The 13,043-nt window shown below is 38.8% G+C and overlaps 1 protein-coding gene across 1 annotated transcript in view; it reads left to right on the top strand.

Annotated features, from left to right (window-relative positions):
* Positions 1-12,829, top strand: part of LOC131030489 (uncharacterized) — a 103,448-nt gene extending 90,619 nt beyond the window's left edge. The window contains exon 7 of the mRNA XM_057961327.2: positions 12,528-12,829. Within this exon, the coding sequence (XP_057817310.1) occupies positions 12,528-12,590 (63 nt within the window). The 3' untranslated portion in view covers positions 12,591-12,829. The remainder of the gene's footprint in view (positions 1-12,527) is intronic.
* Positions 12,830-13,043: the final 214 nt, after the last annotated feature.

The following is a 13,043-nucleotide window of genomic DNA, read 5'->3' as shown; positions in this document are numbered from 1 at the left end:
GAGAGCACCCAGTTGATACCGTCTCCAGAGTTCGTAGGATTAGATTAGCCTTCTTAACCCTATCCCTTTTTCCATTTCTTTTGAAAGCCTAAATCCAAGAAAATTCCCCCCAAAAAAAGAAGAGCTTAAAATTGCCAAATCCATCTAAGTTCAGCAGTTCGAGATACTTGTCAACGTGAGTCCCCCTTGAAATTTCAGCATACACTAACCAAGAAGCTATTCCACCAAAGTCGCTTGTTCGCACATATAGACCTTGGAATCAGTAGTGATTTTTCAGGAGAGGATAGGATGCCTTCGGGTATCCTATCCTAATGTTTGGTAGATGATAAAACAGACACCAACACTACCTCATGGGAATCGTTCATTCAAGGAATCAGTGCTCGTTCTAAATTTCCTAAGTTTGATAGATTGGAAACCGATTGCATTCAAGAGGAATCTCGGTTTGTCACAAGAGGAATAAAACAAAACAATGGTAATGAAGACATTCAAGTTCTAAACTCTAATTTCCACAAGAAAGGAAAGAAGAAGAACTTTAAGAGAAAGAGGGACAACAACTCAAATGGGAAGAGGTCTTCAAAGAAGAAGAGAGACATTTCTGAAGTACAATGTTTCAGATGTGATCGATATGGGCACTATGCAATGAAGTATTCAGACAGGATCAAACAACAAGCTTCAATGGCAGAAATTAAGAAAGGGAGTAATTCCGAGAAGCTAGTCTTCTACTCAGCCCTCTCTAGTCAAGTCACCTCCAGTTTCAACACATGGGTGATTGACAACGGAGCATCTCAACACATCATTGGATTTCGTGAGCACCTACATACACTTGTGGAAAGTTCAAATGAAGAAGTGACAATTGGTGATGACTCAAATTATCGAGTTATGGGAATAGGAACTTGCAATATCAACCTAAAGTCAAGCATATCCCTACAGCTAACTGGAGTTCTATTTGTACCTGGTATAAAGAGAAACCTTGTCTCAGTTTCTGCACTTGAAGATAAGGGTTACAAATTAACTTTTATGGAAGGAATGGTACTTGCTTGGCCAAACAACTCCACCATCAAGAAAGCCCACACCATTGGAGTAAGACAAGGGAGCCTCTACAGACTTTGCACCACTCTACCTCTAGCCTTGATTCATGAGACTCCAGATTCGAATGAACTTTGGCACAGAAGATTAGGGCACCTTCATTTCCATGCCCTACCTAAGATAGAGAAGATGGTGATCAACTTACCCAAGCTAAGTCAAAAATCTGAAGGAGCTTGCAAAGGGTGTGCCTTGGGAAAGAATACTAAAGGGTCTTTTAATGCTAGCAACAATAAATTCAAAAATGTATTAGAATTAGTTCATTCTGATTTTTGTGGACCCATGTCTGCACCCTCATTAGGGGGATTTTTATATTATGTAATATTTGTAGATGATTATTCCAGGAAGACCTGGATATATTTTTTGAGGTACAAAGAGTCTGAAGAAATCCTTTCTAAATTTTAGGAATTCAAAGCTCTTGCAGAAAATATGACAAATAAGAAAATCATAACCTTAAGAATAGACAATGGGGGGGAATACACTTCAGATTGTTAATAGATTATTGTATAAATGCTGGGATTAAGAGGGAGTTAACTGTACCTTATAACCCACAACAAAATGGGGTAGCTGAAAGAAAGAATAGGACTATAGTAGAAGCTGCTAGGGCTATGTTGTTTGACCAAAATATAGAAACCTCATTTTGAGCTGAAGCATCTAGGTCAGCTGTGTACATTCAAAATAGATGTCCTCATTGTCTTCTTGACAATAAAACCCCTGAAGAAGCCTTTAGTGGCAACAAACCTGACATAAGTCATTTCCGGATCTTTGGGTGTCCAGTCTATATTCATGTACCCAAAGAAAAGAGGTCAAAGTTAGAACCTTCTGGAAAGAAAGGAGTATTTGTTGGGTACAGTGAAACCTCTAAAGCCTACAAAATATACACACCTCGTCAAAGACAAATTGAACTAAGTAGAGATGTCATCTTTGAGGAAGACATAGCATTCAGGAGGTTCAAAAGCTTTAATGAATTAGAACAACAAGATCTTCCTACAAGCTTGGATGAGGATTCCACCCTTGAGATTCAGAGGGAGACCCCTAAAGATGCTGAGCATGAAGTTCAAGGCTTATCTTTAGAAGAAAATTATCCCGAAACTAGGAAGAGACCACTTTGGGCTAAAAAGATGCTTCAAGAAGTTGAAAATTATGCTGCTCCAAAGGGGACCTTCAGAGAAAGTAAGAGACCTAACCTATTTTCTAGTTATACTGCCTTGATGAGTGAGATCATTGATGCAGAACCTTCCTTTGTTGGAGATGCGCTCAAGCATCAAGTTTGGAAAGATGCTATGTCAGAAGAGTATCAATCAATTCTGAAAAATGACGTCCGAGATATTGTGCCTAGGCCTAAAGGAAAATCTGTGGTATCTTCTAAATGGCTCTTCAAAATCAAACATGCAACAGATGGCAGCATTGAAAAGCACAAAGCAAGGTTTGTTGCCAGAGGTTTCTCACAGAAAGAAGGTATTGACTATGAAGAGACATTTGCTCCTGTTGCCAGATACACTTCTGTCTGAGCAGTTTTGGCTATTGCCGCATCTAAAGGATGGAAAGTCCATCAAATGGATTTCAAGACTGCTTTTCTGAATGGTAAGATTGAAGAAGTTTATTTGGAGCAACCTGAAGGTTTTGTGATTCATAAGGCTGAATTACATGTCTGCAGATTAAAGAAAGCTCTTTATGGACTAAAACAGGCCCCCAGAGCATGGTATGAAAGAATTGATCACTATCTCTTGGAATTAGGGTTTTTCAAGAATGAAGCAGATCCAAATCTCTACTACAAGGTAACCAATGGTGAATTATTAATTCTTATCCTTTATGTTGATGATCTACTAATCACAGGAGAGGATAATTGTATTTCTCGATATAAGAAAGAATTAGCCTCTGAGTTTGATATAAAAGATTTAGGAATTCTTCACTACTTGCTTGGATTGGAAGTTTGGCTGCAGGCAGATGGTATAATCCTTAATCAAGGAAAATACACCATTGATATACTCAAGAGATTTAGAATGTTAGATTGTAGATCCATGACCACACCTATGGAGACAAATTTGCACAAGCTAAAGGAAACAGCTGTAGAATCAGAGTTTGCATATCCTACACTCTACAGACAGATTATTGGATCTCTGATGTATTTGGTAAACTCAAGACCTGATATATGTTATGCTGTAAATGCACTAAGTCAGTTCATGTGTGAACCCAGGGAAATACATCTTGTTGCTGCAAAGCATATTCTGAGATATCTTCGAGGAACTATTGGTTTTGGTTTGAAATATAAACATGTAGAACTTGACCTACATGGATTCACTAATTCTGATTGGGCTGGAAGCATAGTTGATAGGAAAAACACATCAGGATGTTGCTTCAGTTTAGGATCAGGAATGATCTCATGGATATGTAGAAAACAGTCTTTAGTTGCTCAGAGTTCTACAAAAGTTGAATACATTGCAGCCTCCATGGGAGCAATAGAAGCTGTATGGCTCTGGAAATTGCTTGTAGGATTGTTTGGTTAGCTCTTAAATCCTACTGTCATCTATTGTGACAATCAGAGTTGCATCAAGCTTTCAATGAATCCAGTATTTCATGACAGGTCTAAACACATTGAGATTCCTTATCACTATGTTTGAGATATGGTGGAAAGGAATGTGATCCGACTGAATTATATTAGTGCAGGTGATTAGATTGCAGACATTCTTACCAAGCCTCTCTCTAGGATCAAGGTTGAACACTTTAGAGATAAACTTGGTATGGTTGAATATGTTATTTAATTTTGAGAGATAGTCTCATTTATTCTGATATATTGATATATTTAAAGATGTTTAGTGTGTAAACTCTTTTATTTGTCATGTGTGTGTCTCCATGACTGCATGGGCCTTCTGTGAACATTATTGAAGGGTGACGACTTTTCAATAATGAACACTTGTTTGAAATTGATATTGTAAGATGACGATTTTACAATTATCAATTTAACTATCTTGATGGATATCATGTGACTTGATATCTGTGGACATGTCATGATAGTATATATATCTCTGAGACATTATGGTAGATATCTGTTGGTTGATATCATTAAATAAACCAAAATTATGATAGAGATCTTCATGGTGAATATTATGAACATAATATTTGTGGACATGCCATGAAATCATTATCAGTATGGTAGGCATCATGTGACTTGATGCCAGTGCACATACCTTACTTGATAACTATGAGTTATGGTGAGTATCATGAGACTTGATATTCATTGTTGAACCATATCTCTAAATATCACTATGGTGTGATATCTCCTCTCTTCACAATCAATGGATGAATTGTGATGTTTTCTCTAACATGAAATGTGTCCTCCCTAGTTAAGAGGGAGTGTTAATTTTGTAACGTCGGTCGTACTATTTCATGCTTTCGATATATATATATATATATATATATATATATTAATTTGATTACATATACTAATATGTTAACGTTAACTAATGATAAATAAAACCAAAGTTAACTTATCGTGTTTGACCAACGGTTACACCATTCATGGTATCGGGTGGTAAAGCGATTCTCAAACAAGTCACACTTCTTCCGATCGGGTAAGTAAACGGTGACTAGTTTATATACTGTGGTGAGAGGTACATAGGGAAGAGATGTGTCTTCCCACGTGGGAAGACATATCTCTTCACTACGTAACCCCTCATCCACTTATATAGCATGCTTACATTGAGGAGGATGTACACACCGAAATTGATAAGTGTGGTGCATCTTTAAAACACGCTATAGCAGATAAAATACAACTTTCAGATCATATCTCCATCTCTTCTATTTTGATCACATAATTTTGAAAGAACTTAACATGAGGGAGTCACAACTCTTCATTGCATGCCTCTTGACCTTTCATTAAACTTAATTAACTTTTAACTATATTATATTTATTTATTTATTTGTTAATTTTTTTTTTTGCTAAGTAATGAGCCGTAGCTAAATTTATTTTATTAATTGCAAATCAGAATATAACTCCGTTCAGTGCGGGCACCGGTAGGAAAGAATAGAGTCAAGAAAACCTCCGGTCACGCTCGAGACTCTTATTTCTAAGTAGTCCAACAATAGATATTGTTTGGACGCCATATATATGGCCTGTACATTCATGCTATCATTACATACATAATTTTCATCCTATTTCATAATCATACAAATTTATTCAACCTATTGCATTGCCAAGCATAGATGTGCTTGTATTACATCAGTGAATTGCCAAAATCTTCTCAGTTCCTGGTTGCATTCCCAAACTCACCCACTTCCCAGCCTCATTCGAGTTCTGTGCCATATTTGATGTAGATGTCTACATTACCCTGTGACCTGCCAGACTAGTCACCATGCTCATAATTAATCCCCAAATAACCATAAACAAAGTCCTAACCACTTTATCTTGGTACGAAGGCATGTGGCTAATAATGGCTGATATTACCCGAGTGCTGTAGATTATGAAGTTACCTTTGCCTTTGCATAACACCTCGTTTATTCCTGCAAAACTTTGACAAAGAATATAGCTTTCTTCCTAATGTTACTCAAAAACTGATATCAATAACCCTAATTCAGATTCCAAAAAGATATATCCTAGAAAGAACTTATGAGAAATCAGTCCTTATAGTCTCTCCCAATAATAATTTGATGCTATGAGATCTGATCATCAAAACCAGAAAGTCACCATAAAACACGCGTATTCCATTATGAAATCCAAGTATAAAGCTACAACAGATGAACTAAACAGCTAAAGCCAGAATATTACCTGTCTGCTAAATCTCCTTGTTGAAACCTGCATTAACTGTTAAAAGAGAATAACGTCTTTTCTTGATGTTACCTAAATCTTATCATTTTTGTATAATTCATACCTAATTGAGCATCTATGAAACCCCTGGGTAAATTACATATATTATAACATAATGCTTATGTAGAACGTGGAACGCAGAACCCAAGTAGATATCTAAATTATATACATGTATTTCCATCCCCTAGATTGAAATAGGACTGTACTCCGTTCTATATATAATATAAATATAAAGACCACCAACCCATAACCAGACTAAGTTCTATGACAGATCACAGGCGACCTTGTTCCCTTGGGTGAAGTTTTAACGACATTGACCAGAATTGTCGATCAAAGGCATTAGTGTCTATCAGTGCTTGCTACGGAAAAGACTGTGCCAACCCAAGCATGTGCCTAACCTGTTATATCGACCTCGCCTCCGCTTGTGGTGACCAACATTGCATCTCAGGAATTCGATGATCGCCTTGTAGCGTCAAGGGCCTTGTGTTCAAGAATCTGAGCTTTTAGTCCCAACAGGGTGTCCTGAACTCATGTGTTATCAGGGCCTACCAAAGGATGAGTGGACACAATCTTATTAATTCCATCAGCCCCATCATTTGCTAGTTTGTCAGCCAATGTGTTGGCCTCTCTGTATATGTGATTGATCATGTAGTCATCTAAGTTATCTAACAAGGAGATGGCTCTGTACAAGAGACATTTCAATTCCAAGCTTGGCATGTTCTTCGTTCTTAAAGCGTTAATTATTATTGCAGAATCCCCTTCGATTTCCACTCTCTTAATGTTGTGCATAGGTCTAGTCCTTCTATGAGTCCAAATAGTTCCGCAGTGTTATTAGAGCAATGCCCTAGATAGATTGATTTTGAACCGATCCAGTCCCCATTGTCTTTGTGTATGATACATCCCGCTCTGGCTTGCCCCCAGGATTTCCCCTCAATGCCATGTCAAAGTTGAGTTTGAACCATCCTGATTTAGGGGGAGACCATTTACATGCCCTTCTTGTTGCTAACTTGTCATTCCCTTCTTTTCCAAAGAATGAAGGAATTTTTAAGCCAATCCATTTTTTCCTACTAAGGTTGTCCCATTTGGAGAATGTTTTGTTATGTTGAGGAATTTTGTGTTCTTGTTATTGGCTACCTCTGTGATGGATGCCTCAATTTTCGCTATCAGACTTTCTACCTGCATCCCGAACTCTTTGAAAATTCTTCGATTTCTTTCCTTCCACACCTCCCAAATTACTATTGCAGGGCTGCAAATCGAAAGGTTGTGGAACAAGCTTTTCTTTTTGATGATTTGCCAGCTTCTGAGCCAATCCAATAGATTGGGGAGTAGTGCACTTGACCATCCCAGCTGACCCATAAGCCACTTCCAACAGCATTGTGTATAGTTGCATGTCATGAACAAATGTGCATTTGTTTCTTCATCTTGCCTGCATAGCATGCACATCGTTGGACCTTCAAAACCCCTCTTTTTAAATTGTTCCGCTGTCAGAACATTCTCCTGCATTGCAGCCCATGCAAGAACTCCAGCTTTGGGAAGACAAAATTTATCCCAACAAAGTCTGATTGGGATGCAGTCTGTGTTTACTCTCGATTCATTGTAAATTGTTCTGAAACCATCCCTGCAGTTGTATTGACCATCCTTTGATCTTAACCATATTAATTTATCTGATCCTGATCTGAAAATTATCCGTCTCTTTTGTAATATCTGGATCAACTCATGCCATTTTTCTTGTTCCAGAACACTGCTCATATCTTTCCATCTCCAGCCAATAGGAAGATTTGGATCCATAACTACATAGTCACTGACAAATCTACCCCACTTTTGAGCTAACTGATCCTTGAAGGCGCTGGTGTCCATAAGTTTCTCGATAGGTGGTTGTCCTCCCCATGAATCTTCCCAGAATAGAGCTGATCTGCCGTCAAATATGTTCCAAGACAAATATTTGATAATGTGCCTTCTGCAATCAATCATAAGTTCCATATCCTTGATCCTTTTGGCGGATCCCTGGTCCTGAATATTGACTCCAAATTATTCTTGTCCAGATATTTACATTGAAGTATTCTAGCCCATTTAGCCTCCGGGAAAGTGTAAGCTCTCCAGACCAGCTTGGCTCCTAGAGCCTTATTTTGCCAAAGCAGATTGCGAATTCCAGTGCCTCCATCTTGTTTCTCTCTACTGATCTTCTCCCATGCTATTAGTGCTAATTTCTTTTTATCTTCTGCCCCTTGCCAGTAGAAATTTCTAATTGTTTGAGTTAGTTTCTTGTGGGCACCTTTTGAAAGGGGATTACATGACATGTGGTAGATGGGCATAGTTGTTAGGACAGATTTTATCATTGTTAATCCCACCGCCCCTGGTAACCATTTACCCTTCCAAGAAGACAAGCGTTTCTGAAGTTTCTCATTCAAGGGATCCCATAGTTTTTCGGATCTAAGCCCCTTCTGAATGGGCATTCCTAAGTAGGTGCTTGAAAAATAAGACTTCAGATTTCCCTGCATTGACCTCCTCCCTTGAGGCCATCCCATATTGGGTTAGTATCCGTTTGAATTCACGGGCCTCTAAAACCTTTCCTCTTCCCATGAGCATTGTGTCATCTGCAAACTGCTGGTGTGTGCTTGGCTCAACACCATTAGAAATTTGAATGCCTGATAATCTCCCTCTCCCCCTGGCTGCCACTAGAGATCTTCCTAAAGCTTCAGACATTATTATGAATAGAAAAGGAGATAATGGGTCCCCTTGTCTCAGCCCCCTGACCTATTTGGCACAAAACCTGTTTGCTCTTCTGAGATTATGTTTGGGAGCAATTTTTTGAGTCTATCGGCCATCACTTTGGCCATCAATTTGTAGATCATATTACATAAGGATATGGGCCTGAATTCTTCCCATTTTGTAGGATTCTCTTTCTTTGGTAGAAGACCTATGAATGTATTGTTTACTCTTTTGAAAATCTCCTTGCATTTTGTGCAGACTCAATAGCCTTTGACACCTCATCCCCTATGATGTGCCAGCATTTTTGGTAGAATCCAGCTAGAAAACCGTCTAGACCTGGAGTCTTGTCTGCTTGGAATTGTGCTAATGCCTGTTCTACTTCACTCTTCGTGATTTTGGCGTTGAGCATCATGTTGTCGTCTCTGCTTATTAACTTGGGAATGTTTTTTAATAGTTCCGTGGTATTGGATAGGTCCGAAGCTTCCCAATTATTTAGGATGTTCCTAAAGTATGTCACTGCATCCTCTGCGATCTGCTTCTGATTTTCTAAAACCTGACCATTTCCTTGTGATATGTATGTGATTCTATTGGCATCTCTCCTCATTTTACACTATAATGGAAGAACTTGGTATTTTTGTATCCTGCCTCTAGCCAAGTCTCCCTTAATTTTTGTTTCTAGAAGATTTCTTCTTCAGCCAATATGTCTTCATACTCGCAAAGCAATTTCTTTTCTTCTAAGTAAGTGTCCTGATACTTTCCTCTAGCCATAACATCCTGGTTAACCAGTTCCAATTCTCTTTCTATCCTTTACTTTTCTTCAAAGATGTTCTTGAACTTATCCTTGTTCCATTTCAGTAATCTCTTTTTGATCATCTTGAGTTTGGACACCAGGCAGAACATTCTGGACCCTGTGGGGGGTTCCTCAAACCACCAATCCTGAATATTAGAATAGAAATCCTCATGTTTCATCCACATAAGCTCAAATTTGAAAGGGCTCTTGATAATTTTGGATTCCCCCATGATTTCTAGCATAACCAGGTAATGGTCCGAGCCTGACCAAGGCAGAATTAAGGCTTTCATTTCTGAAGGAAAGGAAGACAAATCCCCTTTGAAGAAAAATCTGTCTAGCTTTTCTGCAATATTGCAGAAACCAAGTCTCCTATTGTTCCAAGTGTAGGTACCTTCCTCTGTTTGGATCTCAAGCAGGTTATTGCTATTCACCCACTCCCTGAAATCTTTTTGGGGTTGTCTCATCACCCTCACCCCACCACGTTTTTCAGTCTGCTGAAGAATCGTATTGAAATCCCCTCCAAGAATAAATTTTTTGTTTCCTTGTCCCTCGAGGAAGTGTTTTATTTCCAGCCAAACATGTTTCTTCTTGTCTGTTGGGATTGGCCCATAGACATTCACCATGCCGAATTCTAAGTTATGTTGAGGTACTCTTACTGACCCCGCAATCCAATGGCGCATTTTGGCCAAACATGTAAAATTTAATTCTCTTATTCGCCATAGTACTGCCAAACCACCAGAGGCGCCCTCTGCGTCTACTGCCTCTATCTGCCATTGGGGAAGTTTTTTGCCAAATTTGGCCATCTCATCCTGAGTTAGTTTTGTTTCTTGAAGCAGGATTAAGTGCATTTGGTATTTTAAAAGACTGCGCTTGATGATGCGCTGTTTGTTAGGAGCCCCCATTCCCCTAACATTCCAAGTAAGAATCTTTATTGTTCTTTTGGGGGCAGGTTCTCCTTCCCCAGTCCTAACATGGTTGTTATCTTCTCTTGTCCTTCTGCTTCCCCATCCATCTTCAGTTTGTCTAAAAAAGACTTCCTTCCTCTTCTACTTGCAGATGTTTTGCCAGAATCAGGAGTCTTCTTATTACCTGCCTCCTGTAATATGCCTCCTTCATTTATGGAATCATGGTTGTCTGCTAGTTCCATTCTGCCCTCTTCCTCCTGCATTCTGGTTAACTCCTTAATAATGTATCCTCTTTCTTCTTCTTCGCTCACTTAAAAATCACCGGGCTTGTGTCATCCATGTCCATGGGAGTATCTTTAACAACTTCTACCTGATTCAAACCAATCTTCTCTTGATCATCCCGTTCAGGGGAAACTGTACCCTGTTCAGCCTCGTCATTGGTGGTTGTAATCTGGTTTCCTCCCAACTGTGCATTCAGCTCTTTGTTTTCTACCTCTGCATCCTCCACTATCTCCTCTGCAATTTTCCCTACTACCTTATTGATGACATCATCATATTCTCTTTGTATGTGTTCATCCAAAGAGCATGTTTGCGCTTTCTCTGCATTGTTCTGTTTCTGGGAATAAGACTTCTCCACGGGGTGACTAAGAGATTTGTTTATTTTGTTCCCTTTTTGTTGGTATTCCTTCCGTGGTACCTGCTGTGTCTCTTTTGATTGAATTCTCCTCCTTGTTCGAGGCATAATATTTTCTGAAATTGGCCCCGAGTAAAATTCTGGCAACAGGGAATATTTATCATCCGAAGTTTCAAAACTGATCGGGCTTAGGTTCATAGCTTTGGCATCCATATCTATTAAGATTTTGACATCTGTGGTGTTTAACCAGTCCTCTTCTAACCCTAAAAACCCACCCAATCTATCTCCAATCTCAAAGAATATCTGTGCATGCATAAATTCTACTGGAACATTCCTAAGAATTACCCATCTTGATATCCTATCCGTCTTATACATTTTGGCATCAAATTTCGGGTGCCAATCTATAAATTTAAAGTTGAATCCTTTATGAAAAACAAAGTCTCCATGAAGCAGTTCCTCTTTAAGAGATTCCTTATAGCATTCTAAATTAATAAAATCATTTGGGAGTCGAGTGATACCTACCTGGTCTACCTGGTCGGTGAAATTGTCTTCCCACCATTCTGCAATCACAGAGCTGGGATTGCGCTGCCGCTCCATCTGGTGAAAATGCTGTGTCTGGAACAGTAATTTCGGAGTCTTTGAGTGAATTTTCTCTGTGATCACGATGGGTGCGTCTGCTTTGATTCTAGGATTCTGAGATGTTTGATTCGATGCTGCCCTAGGTGCACGAAGGTTCTTGGGGAGTCTTGTTTGATAATTTGCATTAGTTTTCTGCTTGCAATTGTTCATACTGTTTTTGAATCTGACCTCATTTTGAAAACCCCGGCCTCTGGCTGGTTTTAGAAAACCCTCGGCATGGTTGAGTGGCTGAAAACGGTTCTGGAATGGGCGCGACCCATGCCAATATTGTGAATGATTCGAATTTCTGTGACCAAGCTCTGTTCTGTTTGCACCAGACACGAACGGGGGAGTCCATGAAGTTATCGGTGTCACCCATAATCTGGAATTTGGGCGAATTTCATTACTGCTCCAGTTTTCTCTCCTCTCCATCATCTGTGTCCGCCTGCTTTTCACTGTTTGCCATGGCTGTTCTTGCCGAGGGGGAGCCCTGCCAGAAGTCGAGGGTTCCCCAGAATGCCGACGGTCCATTGTGCTACAGAGACCTTGTGAAAGTAAACGGAATTTTTTAGAGCCCTCCTATTTGTCAATTTTAGAGTCATTTATTATTAAATCCTATTCTAGAAAGGGGACATTGCATTTATAAAAGTTTCTCTACATTTTGTTGACCAGCAGCAGCTTTTTATTTCATATTCTTGTTTCCCTATTCAAGTGCGTTTCTGCATATTACAATATTCTATCTCAGCTCTTTTTGTTGGATATAATTGTAACATTGTTACATAATTCCTTGCAACATTTTACATGCAAGAGCATTATCAGCCGTTTTCAATTTTTTAATATCTAACACCGTTTGCAGTCATACTTTTAACATCTTATTTCCTTTTACATTTGAGTTTTGAGAGGAAAGGGGACAAGTGATATGGAAAAGAGATAATGCTAATAGGGTTTGCGATTTAATTAACTGATATCATCTTTGTTTTGCAGGTACCTCCAACTAGTGTGCCTGTCATTGTCAGAGAGTATCGGAGGGAATACCTGTTAATATAATTTAGGAAATTTTGTATACCGTCTTCGATGACTGTTCTTGCTACTTTGCATATGCTGGTGCATTCCCAAGAGCATAATGTTGGTTGACGGCTATTTTTAAAAACATTTATCGTGAGTATAATTTTATAGAGATTCAGAAAATGTTCAGGTTGAGAAGTTTTTTATGCATGATTCATGAAGCAACAGAATATTGATGAGTTTCCTATGCCATAAGAAGCCAGCAGGGTCCTTATATTTCATTTAGTGATCTATTTTCATATTTTATTTGATTTTTTAGAGGCCACTTTTTGCATAATTTACATTCCAGGGGGCTATGCCACTAATTAGTAATTACTCTTGATGTTGTTTGTGAAATTCAGTTTGAGAGGATTCGTTTAAATACCTTAATGAAAGGCAATAATTGTTTGTTTTTGACAATTTTTGTTTACCTCCTCCCTTTGCATTTGGACACCA

This window comes from Cryptomeria japonica, chromosome 2, assembly GCF_030272615.1.
Source record: "Cryptomeria japonica chromosome 2, Sugi_1.0, whole genome shotgun sequence".
Classification (NCBI taxonomy): domain Eukaryota; kingdom Viridiplantae; phylum Streptophyta; class Pinopsida; order Cupressales; family Cupressaceae; genus Cryptomeria; species Cryptomeria japonica.
This window is presented reverse-complemented; position numbering and strand designations above follow the sequence as displayed.